General features: G+C 61.4%; 1 protein-coding gene across 1 annotated transcript; it reads left to right on the forward strand.

Moving 5' to 3' along the window:
• Positions 1 to 1,939: 1,939 nt before the first annotated feature.
• On the forward strand, positions 1,940 to 18,327 carry ALDH3B1 (aldehyde dehydrogenase 3 family member B1). Its single transcript, XM_059929841.1, has 10 exons — positions 1,940 to 1,962; positions 5,924 to 6,086; positions 9,621 to 9,731; positions 9,844 to 9,964; positions 10,261 to 10,346; positions 10,898 to 10,979; positions 13,186 to 13,572; positions 14,284 to 14,450; positions 15,988 to 16,087; positions 17,899 to 18,327. The coding sequence occupies exons 2-10, from the start codon at positions 5,925 to 5,927 to the stop codon at positions 18,087 to 18,089; spliced, it is 1,407 nt and encodes a 468-aa protein (XP_059785824.1). The 5' UTR covers positions 1,940 to 1,962; position 5,924; the 3' UTR covers positions 18,090 to 18,327.
• Positions 18,328 to 19,021: the final 694 nt, after the last annotated feature.

Raw genomic sequence — 19,021 nt, forward strand, 5'->3', positions numbered from 1 at the left:
TGTCACCCCTAGGTACCACGGAGCCCTTGGAGCTGCTTTTTTTTCTTTTTTTTTAAATTAATTAATTTGTCTGCGTCAGTTCTTGGTTGCAGCACACGAGCTCTTCTTTGCGGTGCACGGGCTTCTCTCTAGTTGTGGCACGTGGGCTTAGTTGCCCCACGGCGTGTGGGATCTTAGTACCCCGACTGGGGATCGAGCCCTCGTCCCCTGCATTGGAAGGCAGATTCTTAACCACTGGACCGCCAGGGACGTCCTGCTCCTGGAGCTCTGAGGATCAACAAGAGGCATCCAAACCGGAGAGGGGAGAGGGCCGGTCCCTGTTCCTCCCCAAGGGGCAGTGCCCCCTCAGACTGGCGAGCGCTTCACTCCCAGGCCAGGTTAGGACCCCTGTGTCAGGAGGACAGGCCTCTTTGGGGACTTCTCAGGCTGAATTCATGACAAGTTCAGGGTAACCCCAGCTGGAGGGATCCCCGGTCAGGGAGGGGCCGCTCAGGATCCTGCAATACCCCTCCCACCCACCAGTACCTCCCCAGGTGGGTCCCTGATTTGCCGTGTGGCCTTAGATCAGTGGCTGCCCCTCTCTGGACCTGGTTCCTGGCTGACCGCTGCCAGGCTCAGCTCCAGCCCAGCCCCGCCTGACACTGGCTCTGCCTCTGCCTGGCTCAGCTCCAGACAGCAGGGCAGGGCTATCACATGCTGAGCCACGTGACAGGCAGCGGCTGGGGGCTCCATCCCACGCAGAGGACGGGGCCCCTGCAGCCCCTTACCCCAGTCCCAAACGGCTGAAGCCTCCAGGGGCTACCAGAGCAGGTGTGGGCCGGGAGACCTCTCCTGCCCTCCCAGGTAGGCAGGGGCAGCGGGGAGGGCGGGGGCAGTGAGGAGCATCTCCCAGGTGCCCAGTCGGCCCAGAGGCCCTGGGCCCGGATCCCAGGCAAGACCTAGGGCACCCAGGTGGAAGGGTAGCAGCGGGCCCAGGGCGACAGGCATGGGGCGATAGCACAAAGGATGTTCCTGTCCCCCTACCCGTAACCTAATCGCCTGCCTGTCTGACACCAGCACCTGCCAGGGGATCATCCCCCTCTGTGCTGGCTCTGACAGGTGTGCCCGGGGTGGGGGTGGGGTGAGGCAGAGGGGCAGGGACACAGGAACCTCATGGAGACACTTACATCATGACGGCTCACCTAGAGGGCAGAGGGTGGCGCTCTTTCCCGGGAGGTAGGAGGGAACAGCAGCGGGGTGGACCCAGCCCCGCTCTGGAGCAACAACCTTCTCATGTGGGTCCCAGCCTGTCACTCATGCCCTGTGCCCTCTCTCTGGACTTCCGTTTCCTCATTGTAAAATGTCAGGTTGCAGGGGTGACAGGTGCTGTGAGCAGGGTACTGGATGAGGTGGTGCTGTTGGACACAGACGCGCAGAGGGCAGGGACGAAACCTGCAGCGGGCCTGGGCCCTGGGATTGTATTTCTGGACTCCAGCTGTCTTTGGATCTGACCTCTTCATTTTGCAGGTGGGAAACTGAGGCTCAGAGGGGCTGCCGGGGGTGGGGGGCGGCGGGTTGCGGGGAGCGGGGCTTTCCCTGCTACTCCAGGCCACAGCCTGCACCCCACACTGTAATTCCTGGGCCCACTACCCTGAGCTCATCATCCATCCTTCCCATCAGGGGTCGAGATGGACCCCTCAGCTCAGAGCTTCCTGGAGACCTGCTGTGTGGCCCTGGCCTGGTGCTGGCCCTCTCTGCGCCCTGGCTCCTTCTCTGTGGTCCAGGAAAGGATCTAGAGGCCCCTGAGGGAAGTGATGGGGAAATCTCAGCCTGCAGCCTCCAGCCAGCCCAGAGTCAAAGTCAGGCACGAGGCCAGCGCAGCCCCGCCCCAGGGGCTGGCCCAGCCTTGGACATTTCATAACGGAAGGGCAGCTGGGTAGAGCAGGGCCGACCAGGAGGAAGGGCAGCTTGGCAGGGCCTCAGGTACGGTGTTCTGCAGAGGCTGGGGATATAGCAGCGAGCAGTCGGGGCCAGGGACCCGCTGGCAGGTTGGCTTGGGGACTCTGGGTTGCCGTCAGTCCTGGCAAGCCTGGCCACTCACGGCCACGCACAGGGACTAGCTTTGTCTTCTTGGGGGGCTTCTCTGCTCGCCTGAGGAGAAAGGGGAAGGAGGAAGGGAGTTCCCTTTGCCCCAGCCTAAGAGAGCAAAGAGAGAGGGCCAAGAGTCCCCGAGGCCAGGCAGCACCCTTATTTTGTCTGAGCTGGACTGACGCCCCTCTTCTCCCTGGAGTTACCAAGGGAGCCATGAGTCCCAGCTCTGGACCGGCCGCCCCAGGAAGGAATGCACCCCTGTCCCTGGGGGGGGGGGGTCGAGCATCCATTTGGCAACACATTTCCTGGGCAACTGCCACGCATGCCCGCTGCTGGGGTGGGCTACGCAGCGAGCGGTTCTGAGCGATCGTCTTCTTGGGAACGGACTCTGCCAGGGTCCACGAAGGAGAGACTTCGCCAGCATCAGGCAGCCGGTGGCACAGCCTCTCCATGCGGTGGGGCGGGGGTTGGCTTGGCCCACGGCCAAGGGTTGGTCCCCAGCACCCCACACCCACTATGGAAGGGAGGGGGCTGCTCCCCAGAGTTTGGGAGACCTTGTAAAAATCCAGGTTAAGGCTACACGGGGCGGGGAGGGGAGATCAGATTGGAGACTCTAGGGTACTGGGACCTGCAGAGCCTTCGAGGCAGCCCCGTGCCGTCCACCTTCTGACAGGCTGATGGGGGTCCCCTGGGCCCTCAGATCACCATGTTCACCTCTGTCACTCTTGCCAGCCCCGCATCCCTGCCCCCACCTGGGTCTCAAGTTGATGTCCTTGCCTCCCTGGTGCCCACACTGGGCCAAGGTCTCCTCGGGTTCCCACCCCAGGGTCTCCTCCCCGAGACACCCCCAGCACAGCTGTCCTTTGCAGTCTGAATAACCATCGTTCAGAGCCATCCTCACTGAGCACTCACGGGGCTCGGCCCTGCACCAAGCACTTCACAGCACTATGGGGTACCTACAAGACACCATCCCCATTGCACAGATGGGAAAAGTGAGCCACAGAGAGGCCAAGCCACCTGCCCAAGGTCTCCTAGCTGATAAACAGAGTTGCTGGGATTTGGACCCAGGTCCTCAGGCCCCCGACACGTCATACAGAGGGTGCTCTTAGAAAGCCTGTGGTATAGACAGGAAAACCGAGGCAGAAAGGATGAGAGGGTGGGCAGAGGTGGGGGCTGAGAGGTAGCTCATCGGCAGGACCAGCCAGGGCCCAGGGACGGGGCTCGGGCAGCAGCTGTTTCTTGATGATGATTTGGAGGTAGCAGACCTGAGTGCCCGCCCCTTTTGTCACCCTCCTCGATGCCACATGACCTGGGCCTCAGCTTCCTACAGGGGTGCCATCCAAAAGCCATGCTGCACTCACATCAGGCACCCACGCTGGCACAGTGCCTGGCACAGTCAGTGCCTGGTCACTATTATTATTATTATAGAATCCCCAGGCTCACGGCCTTGAGGGAAGGTGGCTGGCCCTGGGGCCCGGGGAACCAGGCCCATCCCTTGTCGCATCAAGTGACTTAGCAACTCCCAGGGAGGTGGGCTCAGGGCCCCCAGACCACCCGATGAAGGAACCCCCTCATTTGTGTGTCCACAGTGGCTGCTCAGCTCCCTTGTGGGCTCACAGGCCCAGGGTCCCCCAGGCCCAAGGCAGCCTTGCACATCTGCTTACCTGGGTTGAGTCCAGTTCCCTGCCCTGCAGCAGTCACCCCTTGGGGCCTCGGTCCTGACCAAACTGCAATATAGTGTGAGCTGGCCTCCGTGTTGCCAGGAGAGGCTGCTGGAATGTTCCAACCAGACCTCCACCCCCGCAGAGCTCCCCACCCCACACTGTACTCGGAGATGCACTATTCAAGTGACGTGCCTTGCATTTTTGTGGGTTCTGCAGACTCTTAGGAAAGTGCAAAGAACCTTGTGGAGGCCGGAGAGGGGCGGGTGTGGTTTGCCCTCAGCAGAAGTCTGAAGGTGAGAGAGGATGGGAGGAAGGAAGAGGGATAAATATTTGTTGAATACTTGGTAACAATAACCACAGCTGACCGTTATTAAGCTCTTACCATGCATACAATGGCCGGTGCTTCATGTGGTGGAACGGTAGCACCCCCTTTTTACAGGCATGGAAACTGAGGCAGGGAGAAGATGAGTGACTTGCCCAAGGTCACACAGCCAGAGAGGCAGGGTCAGGGTTTGAGCTCAGGTGGCGGCTTTAGGGGTCAGCAAGTCTCTTGGCTCTTGGGTCTCTGGCCAGTATGCCTTCCTCCCTGGAGGAGGGTTGGAGCTGGGGACAAGCCTGGAGTGAGAGGGGCTCTGATGAGGTCCCTCTTCTGCTACAGTCACCCTCTCTGGGGGATGTGGTGCCCGCCCTGTGCCCGAGACAACTGCCCCATTTCTCCTGATCGGAGTAGGAGGCCCGTGGGGCCGGTTTGGCCCCCTTCGTGCCTATGGGGACAGCATAGGGCTCCAGCCAGGCTCTCAGCACAGAGTGCCCACCAGGCCAGGCCATCCTGTTGGCTGGAACAACTCAGCCCTTGGGGTCATGGAGTCCTCCAGAAAACTTAAGGCCGTGGTGGCAGTAGTCACTTAACAATAGCTGGCAACCCTGAGGGCACTGACGCCCTGTCCTGGGCTTAGAACTGGCCAGCATGGTCTCATCCTTGATGAACACCCATCAGGTGGTAGGTGGAAGGGTGACCTTAACAGATGAGGAGATTGGGGCACAAAGACCCAAATGATGTTAAGTAGGCAAAGAGGGGTCCTGCTGCCCAGTCCAGTGGGAGGGGAAAGAGAGGGATGGGGAGGCAGGGCAGGGAGGTGGACAGAAGGAAACCAGGTATTTATCACAAGGTATGACACAGTGCGGTGGGGAGCAGAGCCAAGGGCCCACTGTGAGAATGTGTAAGGGAGTAATCATGGTGGGCTGCCTGAAGGAAGCATCAGCCAAGCAGAGACCAGAAGGGAAGTGAGTCAGAGAGAGAAGGAGGAAAGGGTCCCCACTGATCCTTGGCACCAGGCCGAGGACTGAGTGCATCAGAGAGCTCCTCTGATGAGCTTCAAGTAAGCAGGCGGGCGCCCGGGGGAATGTCAGAGCCCCTACCCTGTCTGCCAGCCCTGGCTGATGACAGCATGGAGGCATGACTGCCCCCTCACCCCTCACCCCTCAACATTCCCTGCTTCTCCAACACTGTGGCCGATGGGGCTGGGATGGGCAGCAGGGCCTCTGGGAGGTGGGGTTCTTCTTTCCCCGTCTTGCTGCGGAGCTGGGGCACAGGGAGAGGAGTCCTGTCACCCAGCCCTCTGAGCCACCACCAGCCAGCCTGGCCACCCTGGGCAGGGCCCCCAGGCTGGGGACAGTGGGAACAGAGCATTCCGTGTTGGGAATGTCCCAAAGTGGTGGTTGCTGGACTCTCCCTCTAGTTACCGAACTCCCCTTGCTTACTCCACTCAGGCCTGCTGGGGGTAAGGGCTACCCGTCTCCAGGAGGGGCACCGGAGCAGGGTGGGGGCCATGGCTTAGGGCTAATTTCCACATGGCAGGAAGAAGCGTGACCCCCTGGCTCCCTGCTCACTCTTAGGGGCCACGGAGTAGCTGTCCCCAAGCCCACACCCAGTCCCGTGACTGCCTTGGGGTCCAGAGCCCTCCTGCCCACTGGTTAAGAGGTGTGGTCTGTAGCTCTGTCAGTGGGTGTCCAAGTGTGCCCCTTGCGTGTGTGTTTGTGTGTGTGTATGTGTAGGTGGGGCAGCCCTGGTTCCTGGGCTTACGTGTGAGTCCCCATGGGGGCGCCCGTGGGCCCACGCGGGTGCAGGCAGGGGCGGTGGAGGGCGCCTGGAGGTGGGGCGCCCCGGCCCATGCTGCCCCGCCCGGCAGGATGGACCCCTTCGCGGACACGCTGCAGCGGTTGCGGGAGGCCTTCGGCTCGGGGCGCACGCGGCCGGCCGAGTTCCGGGCTGCCCAGCTGAAGGGCCTGAGCTGCTTCCTGCAAGAGAACAAGCAGCTTCTGCAGGAGGCGCTGGTGCAGGACCTGCACAAGGTGGGTTGGGGGGAGGGGCAGGGGTGGGAGGAGGAGGGCAGGGGTGGGGAGGTTGAGACAGGGGAGATGGGGACAGCTGCATCCCCCATGAAGGGGAACTAAAAGCCGTCAAACCCCACCTCCTTTCCTGTGCCGTAACCCGCTCTTCTGCATTCGTTCATTTCTTCATTCACTCCACTACTATTTTTTTCTTTTTTTTGGTCGCGCGGTGCAGCTTGCGGGATGTTAGTTCCCCGACCAGGGATTGAACCCGCGGTAGTGAAAGTGCGGAGTCCTAACCACTGGACCACCAGGGAATTCCCCCACTCCACTACTATTTACTGAACACTTACTATGGGCCAGGCACTGTTGTAGGCTCTGGGGATACAACAAATAAAACAAAGTCCCTGTGTCCAGGGAGCTGGCCTCCTGGGGAGAGACACAACTAGACAGTAAATAAATACACAGTACGTTGGATGGTAATGAATGACATGGAGAGACACTCCCAGTGTGAAGGGGGTGAGAGAGGGCCAGGGTCAGGGTGCTGTTTTGTATGTGGGAGTCAGGGAAGGTTTCTCTGAGACAGTGGCATTTGAAGGAGGAGGGGGAAGGATCCACGTGGACAAGCGGGGGAAACAGCAGAGGGCACAGCATGTGCAAAGGCCCTGAGGCAGGAGGTGCTTGGTGTGTTTGTGCTTGAGGAGCAGCAAGGAGGCCAGAGTGGCTGAAGGGGAGTGGAAGAGGCAGAGGTATGCAAGAGATGAGGTCCAGGGAGCTGGGTCACACCGCTAGGGCCGCATGTGCAGGACTTCTGCTTCACTAGGTACTGTGGGCATCATGGCCTCTGTCCAAACCCTGGAGGCCTGGGGGCTCGGCCCCTCCCATCTCCAGCAGCAGCCACAGCAGGACCTCAAGAAATACACTTCCTTGTAGGCAGCCTTCCACCATCTCAGCTAGCAGGCCCCACCCGTGTGGCTGCCGCTACCCTAGGACAACTGTCCAGGGGCTTCTTCTCTGGACAAAATGTCCCTTGAGCGTGCCACAAAGGCCACGGTGTCCAAGCTCACCCCTGACGCCCCACTCCACTGGCCCCTCACCACCTGTAACTTTCCAAGGCTGTGACTCTTCACCAGCTGGCAAGGTGCTGTTTTGATACTTAACACCCAGGACAGGCCCACGGTGCATATTGGCTGCCGGCCAGCCCCTGTGGTCACCACTTGTCCCCAGGGGGCTGCAGCAGTCCCACACTGGCTCATGCTGGGCGCTGAGCTCATCTTCACCCCAGACCTCCTGAGCCTGCGAGCAGAACCCTGGGGTCATCCCTTTCTGCCCTCCTGCCTCCCCTGCCCTTCCGGTGGGCCTACTGGCTCCACCCAGGTCATGAAAGAGATGCCGGCACTGGCAGGCCTGGGCGGCCCTCTGCAGCCTCCTTGGGCCCCAGCTGATTTGCAGGCACCCAGCCAGGTGTCCAGAGCAGTCACGGACTTCGAGACTAGTATCTTGTGGCATCTGGGGTCATGGATTGGGCACCCCCGTTCACGGGGGCAGCAAAAGCTGGCCACAAGGACTTGTCCTGAGGACGTGGCCTCCTGGTGACGCCTACTCCCTTTCTCAGGGTCCTCAAACCTTCTATTTATCACCACGCTCCGGGACTGTAGCCAGGTGAGACCCGGGCTCCCTCGTCAGCCATTTCTGGAATCATCTGCTATCCCATTTATGAAACCAGGGCACCGGGTCGTACTCTCCTTGGCTCTCTGACACCCAAGGGGCCTGGCTTTGCCTCCCTGTGGGGAGTGTCCATTCACTGGACCTGGTCCAGGACAGAGGGGGCTCACACCCCCTACCCTGGCATGTCGGGCTCCCTGGGGACTGACACCCCACTGAGCCTCTGCCCTGCCCACCAGCTGGCCTGGCCTGGCCGCCTCCGTGAGACCTGACCCGATGGTCTATCTGGTCCCTGTTCTCCCTACGGCTCAGATTTCACCTCCTGCCTGCAACTCTCAAGGTTCCAGGAGCCCGTGCCCCACAAAGGGAGCAGAAGCCCAGAAAATCCAATCTGGTCCCTGCCTCTGGTCTGGTCCCTCCCTCTGGGCTCGGCCAGCCCTGTCCCCTACCCTCCCAGCAGGCAGCAACTGCCCTGTCTGACCTGCACAAATCCTCCCATTTAACCCCCCGACAGCCCTTCCAGGTAGAGGTGGTCACACCCAGTCACCCCCAGAGGAGACTCAGAGAGGGCATGTTCTTGCCTAAGGGCACAGAACCCTGGCTCAAAACAGCCTACTCTTCCAAGCTCCTGGCATTCAGCAGGGTCCAGATCATCCCTTAAACAGGCCCAAACCTCACTCAGGTCACAGGAGACCTCGCTGGGCAGGAGTGTGGGCTGTGGACACAGACATAGTAGAAGGCATGCCTGAAGCAGGCTCAGCTCCTAGAAGCGCTGGTGGGCGTGGCTTCTCCCTCCCAAGGTCCCTGCACCCTCCCCCTCCCCCCAAGGCTCAGCTCTGGCACTCCTGGGCCCATCGCCCTCTCTTCTGACAGGAAGGAACTTGCGCCATAATGGCTGAGTCTCAGGCATCAGGACAGCCTGGCTCTTGTGTCCTAGGCCATGGGCCTCCAGCTGCCTGCAGCCCACAGGCTGGGTCCTTCCTCCCTCGTGGGGGTGGGGCAGGCATGCCGGCAGGCAGAGATCAGGACAAAAGCCCTATTGATTTTCTCCTTTTTCCGACTCCTGCCCTTGAAATATGCCCTGGCCCCTGGGCTGTGGGAACTGATGGCAGAGACAACTGTCCCCAGTGACCAGTCCCCAGTGACCCAGAGACACCTGTCCCCAGTGTCCCCTGCAGACTGACACCCACACAGCAGGCCACAGAGGGCCACACAGACAGTCCTGTTCAAACTGAAGTTAGATCCTGTCCCTGCTCTGCTCAACAGTCCTCACCCCAGCTGCCTGGCCTCATCACCTCACCCGCTCTTCTCCCTGCTAATCAGGAACATAGCAAGCCTGAACCTGCCCCAGGGCCTTTGCACAGGACACACCATCTGCCTGGAATATTCTGCCTCCAGGTATCCATGGGCTCCTTCCCTCCCTTTCCTCACTGCTCAAATGTCACCCCATCCCAGAGGCTGGCACTGACCATCTTATATAAAATAGAGCAAAGACACACACACACATACATGCGCACATGCACTCACACGCACGCACACACACTCCAGCCGTCTCTATCCCTCTTATCCTGTTTCATCCTCCCATTGTGCTTGTCACGTCCTAACGGAGCAGTCAGTGTTCTCATCATCACGTCGACCGTCCCCGCTACAGTGTCAGCTCCGTGGGGCAGGTTTTCTGTCTGTTTCAGTCGCCGCTGCATCCCCAGCACAGAAACGGCACCCACATACTGTAACCATTCAGTGAACATGGAGTGAATGAATGAATGAATGAATGAGTGGATAAGACAGGCGTTGCCTGGGGAGGCTTTGCCCACCCCACGGCTCCGGCCACCTGCGGATCCTGGGTACCCTGGCCCAAGCCCTGCCCCTGCCCCTCCCCCTCCCCTGCAGTCTGCCTTCGAGTCAGAGGTGTCTGAAATCAGCATCAGCCAGAACGAGATTAACTCGGCCCTTAGGAACCTGCGGGCCTGGATGAAGGATGAGAAAGTGCCCAAGAACCTGGTGAGTGACCCTGGGGGTCAGGGCCGCAGGCAGCCTCTCTGGGTGGCAGGTGGTGCTGAGGGGCTGGGGTCTTGGCACCTCACCGTTCACCATCACTCCGGCCCCGGCCCAGGCCACGCAGCTGGACTCGGCTTTCATCCGGAAGGAGCCCTTCGGCCTGGTGCTCATCATCGCCCCCTGGAACTACCCTCTGAACCTGAGCCTAGAGCCCCTGGTGGGTGCCCTCGCAGCAGGTGAGAGGGAACCACCACCTTCTCCCCCCACCCCCCGCCCATCCCCCCAGCCTCACAGCCGCCCACAGAGCCAGGGAGGAGGGGGGAGCTGGCACCAGGTGGCTAAGAAGGCCTGGTTCCCATCTGGCCCAGCATCTCCAGGCTGTGTGGCCTTGGGGCCAGCGCGGCACCTCTCTGAGCCATATTCTTCACCTGAAGGTGGAGTGAGGCCGGCACCTGCCCTGCAGGTGTGAGGACTGAATGGAGACGGGGAGTGGCTACAACTGGCCCCCTCCTCTCCCCGCCCCGCCCCTCAGGGAACTGCGTGCTGCTGAAGCCCTCGGAGATCAGCAAGAGCACTGAGAAGGTCCTGGCCGAGGTGCTGCCCCGATACCTGGACCAGGTGAGCAGGGCCAGGTACAGACCAAGCAGCTACACTGGCGCTGAGCAGGGCTCTAAGCAGGCCCCCCTGGGCCAGGCAGCCCTTGGGTGGCTCCTCAGACAGGATGTGAGTTCCAGCCTCACTCCTGCCTCCTCTGGGCTGTGTGGCCTTGGCCAGGTCACCGCCCCTCTCAGCCTGTTTCCCTCTGAGTGAAACAGAGGGGTGGGGCCTGTCCCCCGGGGGTCCCTCTCTGTCTCTGGTCAGCCCTGCTGGCCCAGCCCCGGCCTCAGTCCCAACCCCAAACCCGCCAGACCCCAACCTTACACCTGTTGGGCTGGGACTGCCTGTGCCCAGTGCCCCTGGGGAGCTCCCCGCTCCCCCCCGACCCAGCCCACCTGGAGCCCTGGCACCTGTGGGTCAGGCCAGGCAAGGGGGGAGCCGTCCCAGGCAGGCAGGCAGGCAGGTGCCCTGTGGGCTCTCAGGCTGGCGTCCCAGGCAGGCAGGCAGGCAGGTGCCCTGTGGGCTCTCAGGCTGGGGTCCCAGAGGGAGCCCTCCGCCCGTCTGCCTTGCAGAGCTGCTTCGCCGTGGTGCTGGGCGGGCCCCAGGAGACCGGGCAGCTACTGGAGCACAAGTTCGACTACATCTTCTTCACAGGTGAGGTGCCAGTTTGGGGGCTGTGCAGGATGGGAGAGGTGAGAGGCTTGAGCCCAGCCCCACCCTCAGGGGTCTCATCTCCAACTCTGAGAGGGGCTGCAAGGAACAGAAGCAGACAGCCAGCCAGGGACGATGCAGACTGGGGCAAGTGCTGGGTGGTGCTCTCGGTCCCAGGACGAGCTTGCTCCGCGCTCCCTGAGCAGGCTGGGGAGCAGCCCCGGGCCCCTGGGGACCCTTGGGAGGGATGGGCCCCATCCCGGAAACAGGCCTCTCCACCACTCACAATCTCACACATCACAGCACCTGCCCTGGCTGAGCTCCCGCTGTGCCAGGCACTCATTCAGGAGCCCACGGCCCTTCTGGAGGGCTGGACAGATGAGGGTTTGGGGGCTCGGGTGACAAAAAGATGCAGTGCCCACTGCACTGGCCAGGATTGGGGCAGGCTGTATTTTGCTCCCAGAGGTCACCTGCCATCACCCTGACATGTGCCCATGTGGTCCAGACACCACCTAGCTTCCAGTGACCAGGACGGAGCTTCCAGAAGAGATGGAAGGGCGGAGGATACAGACAAGACGAGGCCCTGGGGGAGGGAGGAGCAGACCCGCCTCCTGTGCTGCACACCTCGTCCCCATCAGAGCAGGGGACGTGCCGTCTCTGCCTTTCTGCTGCCCAGACCCTGCCACGAGCCCAGGACAAGGCCTGCCAGCCGCCACCTTAACAGACAGGGAGGGCGACTGTGGGAGCAGAGGGGCCAGGGTCCTCAGCTGCTCCTACGGATTCCCAGGGGGTGGGAGCACCAGGAGGAGGAAGCCGGGGGTGGGGCCTGACCACCCTCCACCATCACACCCCGAAGCTCGGTGGACTCTGGGCCCTGGCCCCCCAGGACCGAGGGTGCAGAGGCAAGGCAGGCAGACCCCCGGAGGCCAGCTTCTACACCAGGTCCCCGAGGCAGTCTGTGCAGAGGCCGATGGACCGCCAGAAGCTACTCTGCCATAATCTCCTGACTTCTCCAGGCCTCAGTTTCCTTATTGGTATGATAGGGGCCATCCCCAAGTCACAGGCCTGTCTTAAGGACAAATGAATGAATGAAAGCCTTTGTCACAGCATGTGGCCTGGGCAACATCCACTCACTCACTCAGTGAATGTTTACTGAGAGCGCAGACGGGCACCGCGAGGCCTTGGGATAAAGCAGGGCTAGGAAGACAAAGCCTCCTACACTGTCCTGGAGCCTGTGCAAAGGTGATCAGGGTGGAGGTGGGGAATTCAGTTGTGGGCGTGGTCAGGACGGCCTGACAGACAAGGAGGTGTTTGAACGAAGATAGGAAGAACTAAGGAAGGAGCCGTGGTAGGGGGAGGCCCCTGGGGCAGGCTCAGCCGACACGGGGGCCTGGATGGGAGGGAACGAGGGCAGGGAAGCAGGAGGAAGTGAGACCAGAGGGGTGACTGGGCTCTGGGCTCCCTCGGGCCGTGGTGGCTGGCGAGAAAGGCCAGGGTCATCACGACAGAAATGGCAGCGTGGGACCCTGGGCCAGGCATGGGCAAGAGTGTCTCGAGGCCTGGGGGCGCTGTCAGGAGTGTTTGGGGGTGGCTGAGTGGAGGAGGGGACAGTGAGACCCAGGACACCAGCCCAGAGGAGAGGTGGGGACGTAGAGGAAGCGGGGGCAGACGGCGGGTGTGGAGGGCGCCTCGGCTGCCAGGTTAGGTCAGGGAGGGGAGACCCAAATGTGGACCAGCTAGAGCTGGAGCCGGCCCATAGGAGTCACTTTCAGAGGAGAGTGGAGGGTGGGGAGGGACTTCGGGCGGCAGGTCAGAAAGAGTCGCCTGCAGGCCCAGCTGGGATCAGAAGCAGGGAGACGGGGGGTTCCTGGGTGTCTACCTGGGCAGGTCAGGAGAGGGAGCCGGGCCTGGCTTGCAGCTGTGGGCAGAGCTCCTCGGGGACCTTCCACTGTGTGGGGCTGGTGGGGGAGGGTGGGAGGAAGTGGAGGGGGGACGACCTGAAAAAGGTCCCAGTGCAGCAGCAACTGACAAGGAAAAGCCAGGTGAGGGTGACTCTCGCCCCCCCATCCCTGCCCCACCCTCCGCTCTACTGCCTCTCCAGGGAGCCGCAGGGCAGGGAGTGAGCCCCCTTGAGGGGTCCCAGCCCTGGGCTGAGGCCATCCCGCCTGGTCCAAGTGACCGAGAGCCACTCTGGTTCCTTCCACCCCAGGGAGCCCCCGAGTCGGGAAGATCGTCATGGCTGCTGCCGCCAAGCACCTGACGCCCGTCACGCTGGAGCTGGGGGGCAAGAACCCCTGCTACGTGGACGACAACTGCGACCCCCAGACCGTGGCCAACCGCGTGGCCTTCTTCCGCTATTTCAACTCCGGCCAGACCTGCGTGGCCCCCGACTATATCCTGTGCAGCCCCGAAATGCAGGCTCGACTGCTGCCCGCCCTGCAGAGTGCCATCACCCGTTTCTATGGCGAAGACCCCCAGAGCTCCCCAGACCTGGGCCGCATCGTCAGTGAGAAGAATTTCCAGCGGCTCCGGGGCCTGCTGAGCTGTGGCCGAGTGGCCATCGGGGGCCAGAGTGATGAAAGCGATCGCTACATCGGTGAGTCCCGCCCTCCCTGCCACTGTGCCCCACTCCCAGCCCACCCCAGCTACGGCCCCTCCACGCTGGGGGCCACAGCTGGGCCCCGAGTCTGGGCCCAGCCTGTAACCTGGGGCCCTGAGGCTCCCCGACCCCACTGCTAGAGCCCAGCCTGGTCCACGGCTCTGGTGCCACGATTCTGTGACACTAGTGTTCCGCCTTGCCGTGTCTGAGCCTGTGACCCCACGACTCAGCACTCTGGCCCAGGCTCTGGATTCTCCAAGCTCAGACCCCAGAGTTCTAGGGCTCAGGCTCCAAACTTCAGCCCCAAGCTCTGCTGCTCCAGGGGGTCATGACCCCAGGTGCTATGAGCCCACGGTTCCTGGTTCTGAACTTCAACAGCCCGTGCTGAGCATCCCCTATGCTGTGAACAGAGCAGCCCCAGTTTCCTGGGCCGAACGGCTCAGAGGGTGGCGCTGCTCCCCAACAGGCTGGGACCTGGGACCTCGGGTCCGGTCACCCTCTGACTGTAAGACCAAGGCTCAGGGGCTCTCTGGGCCCCACGGGCCCCGGTCAAGCTGGGGAGCCCCTCAAGGTCACTTCCCGGGGGCTGTGGGGAGATCACCTTCCCCAGAACGTCCCTGAGCCTGGGGCCCTGGGGCCCTGGGGCCCTGAGCCCTGCCTGCCCAAGGCCCCACCCCTGGGGCTGAGCCGTGCCCTGTGCCCGGGCAGCTCCCACGGTGCTGGTGGACGTGCAGGAGACAGAGCCGGTGATGCAGGAGGAGATCTTTGGGCCCATCCTGCCCATCATGAACGTGGGGAGCCTGGACGAGGCCATCGACTTCATCAACCGTCGGGAGAAGCCCCTGGCCCTGTACGCCTTCTCCAACAGCAACCAGGTGGGGCTGGGCAGAGGTGGGCGCAGGTGGCAGCAGTGGAGGGTGGAGTGAGGTCAGCAGACGGTGAGGTGGCTCCAGGACCAGAGTGGACCAAGGGGCCTGGCAGGAGGGGAGGGGGTCCTGGTCCCTCGGGGACAGTCATAGGAGCTCTGGGACGGTGGTGTTGTCTTGGCTCTGTCCGTCTCCTTTCTCCTCGGGGCAGCAGGGCCTCCCCCTGCCCTCCAGTCTAGGCCACATTCTCCTGGGCCTTTAGTGGGCAGCTCCCCAGGGTCTTCTCTAGGGTCCAGTGTCCCCTCTAGGTCAGCCCCACCTCCATTCTTCTGCATCATCATGGCCTGGTGGCGGCAGTGTCCCCTTTCTCTGCCTGGCTCATGGAAGGCACACACGACATGGGATGGCATGACTGGGGGAGGATGAATGACCAGGACATGCAGGCCCAAGAATGAGCCCTGGTCCCCTGCCCCTCCCTGGGATTTCTGAGTCAGCGGATGGGGGTCCACTCCACCCACCAGCAGGCAAGCCCCGACCTAGCTGTTACCTGAGGGTCACACGTTGCAACTAACTATAGCCAAGTTTTCGTGCAACTACTGTTTAGTGTCTACTAATCTTTTCCTCCCCCTTTCTTCTTCTTTTTTATAAATTTATTTATTTATTTTTGGCTGCACTGGGTCTTCGTTCCTGCATGTGGGCTTTTCTCTAGTTGCGGCAAGCGGGGGCTACTCTTTATTGCAGTGCACAGGCTTCTCATTGCCGTGGCTTCTCTTGTTGCGGAGCATGGGCTCTAGGCGCGTGGGCTTCAGTAGTTGTGGCTCACGGGCTCTAGGCGCGCAGGGCTTCAGTAGTTGTGGCTCACGGGCTTAGTTGCTCCGCAGCATGTGGGATCTTCCCGGACCAGGGCTCGAACCCGTGTCCCCTGCATTGGCAGGCGGATTCTTAACCACTGTACCACCAGGGAAGTCCCCCCACTACCCCACCCCACCGCCCTCATTCTTCAAATACACCTACAGACTGAAGAGGAAAGGCCTTCATTAAGTCAAGCAAGGATCAAGTTCATGTTTCCAAAACCCAAATCTCAATGTCCTCCCTGTGCTGCACACAGGCCCCCCGCTGCGTCCCTGCCCCCCCCACCCCACCCCTGGCCTCCCCACCTGCCCTTCACTCTGCCTGGAGGGCCCTCCTACTCATCTCTGCCCCCCCTTGAGACTCAGCAGGCACCTCACATCCCTCCCGGGAACGCCTCCCTGACTGCCCGCCCCTCACCCTGCACCCTCCACGTCCCCAGGAGGATGCTGGGTTTCCCGCCTCCCCATCAGGCCTGAGTCTGTGTCCACAGTCACCTGCATGGGCCACAAGCAAGGGACGCTCAAGAAACACGTCTCCAGTTGGGGATGGGTGGCAGGCTGCTCCACAGCCACCCCCTTCAGCCCTCACGGTGGCCTCAGGCCCTGCAGAGGGTCCCAGGGCCCTGAGGGGGCCGGACAGAGCCCCCGCGGCCCCGGCAGCTCCGCCACCAGCCTCATAGCTGCTTCTCTCCCAGGTGGTCAAGCGGGTACTGGCCCAGACCAGCAGTGGGGGCTTCTGTGGGAACGACGGCTTCATGCACATGACTGTCGCCAGCCTGCCTTTCGGAGGAGTGGGTACGTGCCGGCAGAGCCATGCCATCTCTTACCGTCATCTCTCACCCTGCTCCCCTCTGCAGAGTCTGAGGCGGAACCTTCCATACCTGTCTCTGCACGTACATATGTAGGTGGACCCACAGATACACAGTTTAGGTTTTTTTTAAACATCACTGTGATTGCTAGGGCTTAGCGCATGCAGGGCGGCCTTGGGTGTTCTCTTTACTCCACAGTGAGGCTACATGCTGCTCCTTTAACCCCTCCTGTGTCCCCTCTGTCCCATGCTCGGCATGTCGCACAGGAGACAGGGGCTCCTGCCGGCTCCCCCCTCCACCAAGCCCCAGCAGCCCCCAGTACCGCTGTGAAGTCCTGGCCTCTGAGGCTGGTCCCAGCAAGCCTGACGGCTGTGTGGTGTGAGGCCACCACTTCCCCTCTCTGAGCCCACCTCCTCCTCAGGGGACGAGAGGGCCAGAGACTTGCGGTCCCACCACCTGCCCACACCTGGCACTAGAGTCAATGACCAGCAGGTCCTGGCGGGCTGCCCTGGTGGGCCTGGACCCTCCCTGGGGAGCGGCTGGTGTCACAGGAGCACACGGCAGGCTGAGATCGATGCTGTGGTGGTGGAGGTCCAGGGCTGCGCACCGCTGCTGTCCCCGGTTCTGGAACCCCTTTCCCCAGCACCCCCTCCTCAGGGAAGCGTGGGGGTCTGTCTGCGGGGCAATCTGGTCCTGCTGCTTCCCTGACAAAGCCTTCCACGGCGCCCAGGCCCTCAGACGGAGCCAGGGCTCTGACTCAGCTTCCTGAGGCCGCCCTTCCTGGTCTGGCCATGGAGTCCTGCTCCCGCCTCCTTCCCCGCTTCCCTGGTTGCTGCCCCAGACACACAGAACTCTGCCCAAGTCCCAACACACCACGGTCAGCCACCTCCAAGGCTCCCTGAGTTGTCCCCGAGCCTGGGACCCTCTTGCCCCACACACCCACTTTATCTGGTCAACTCCACATCCCTCAGGCCTCACCCACTCAAGGAAGCCCTCCTGGATTACCCCTGATTCCACCAGGCTGGGTCCCCTGGACTTCCCACTGCCGGGTCCTTGACTGCCTCCCTACCTGGACATTGCGACTCATAACAACACAGCACTTACTGTATCTATGGGTCTGAACACTTGCCCAATCCCCGTAACTCTAGAAGGTGGGTGCCACTGTCACCCCATGTCACAGAGAAGACCAAGGCGAAGTCACTTGCTTAAGGTGACATGGCTACTTCAGAGCTGAGATTCAACCCTGGGCAGCTGCCCTGGAATCCACTTTTTTTTTTTTTTTACTTTCCCTCTTTTTTTTCTAATTGAAAATGTTGATTTACAATGTTGTGTTAGTTTCAGGTGTACAGCAGTGATTCAGTTATATATATATACACGCTCTTGTTTTCAGATTCTTTTCCATTATAGGTTATTGCAAGATACTGAATATAGTTCCCTGTGCTATACAGTAGGTCCTTGTTTATCTATTTTATATAGAGTAGTGTGTATCTGTTAATCCCAAATTCCCAATACATCCCCCACCCCCCAGAATCCACTCTTGGCCACTGTCTACCCATCGTGCCCCAGCACCTGCTGTCCCCAATATTTATTTGAGTGGGTGCTGGGGCCAGGCTCAGGGCTAAGCCCTTTACCCACAGCATCTCATGATTAGCCCACTTTACAGCTGGGGAAACCAAGGCTCGGGGGGTGAAGTAGCCCACCCAGGTCATACTGTGTGACTGGCAGAGCCCAGGTCTGTCTGACGCTCCTCGGCTGGCCACTGGGGGCCTGACTGCTGTGTTCTCTGTCACTGTACAGGCGCCAGTGGGATGGGCAGCTACCACGGCAAGTTCTCCTTCGACACCTTCTCCCACCACCGCGCCTGCCTGCTGCGCCGCCCTGGGCTGGAGAAGGTCTACGCTCTCCGCTACCCGCCCCACACTCCCCGCAACCTGAGTGTGCTGCTCATGGCGATGGAGACCCGCAGCTGCAGCTGCGCCCTGCTCTGAGCCAACCCACGCACAGGGGCTCCGAGCATCCCTCCCAGCTCATGTCTACGCGTCCTCCGCTGCCGTGGCCACCTGAGGCTGGTGGAGACACGACCTGGGATCCACGACACAGGAGGAAAACACCTGCCAGGGCCACGGCCCAGACCAGTGCTTGCCCTCCTCCCTCCTGGGGCTTCTCTTTTCAGGCCCTAAGCTGCCCCCCAGCCAGGATGGGCCAAGGTTTGGGAGCATGGGAAACAGTGCAGTAACCTGCCCTCCCGCTCCCACGCTGGCCACCTGTGTTCCGGGAGACGAGGGCAGATGTGGGCACCTCTCAGGACCCCCCTTTCTGTGGAGGGTGCAGAAGGGGTCCTGGCATCTAGTCCATGACACACTGCGGGCCTGCTGTGACCTGGGTCGTCCCTGCCCTCTCTGAGCCTTGTTCCCTATCTGTTGCACAGAGGAGGTGATTAACACCTCCTGAGATCACCGTGAGGATTAAATGTTGGAGCTTAATTGCCGACTCCAGGCTCCAGGCGTCCTGTCTCCTCATTTGGGAGGGGGGAGGCTGCTTCCCTCTACTCTCTCCGCACCTCTCCCTCCAGGTCAGGTTGATGAGATGCCCACGGTGGGATCTCCCTTCCCTTCACTTCGGGCCTCTTAGGAGCTCTGAACTGGCTCCTGTCCCCCAGGTGGCTGGCCCTGGGCACCTTCCCCTCACCGTGTCCCACACTGGACTCTTCCTCTTCCCTGTCCTCCTGGGCCCCCATGCCATGCAGTGATCCCCCATCCACTCAGCCACAAAGCCAAACTCCCGGGCCTCCTGCTAGACACTCCCTTCTCACCTCCCAAGTCCCATCTTTGAGCAATTCTTGATGATTCTATAAAATACCGCAGACTTCTCCAATCCACACACTAATCGCTGGGCCCCGGGCCATCCATCACCTACCCTC

Source organism: Balaenoptera ricei, chromosome 8, assembly GCF_028023285.1.
Source record: "Balaenoptera ricei isolate mBalRic1 chromosome 8, mBalRic1.hap2, whole genome shotgun sequence".
NCBI lineage: Eukaryota > Metazoa > Chordata > Mammalia > Artiodactyla > Balaenopteridae > Balaenoptera > Balaenoptera ricei.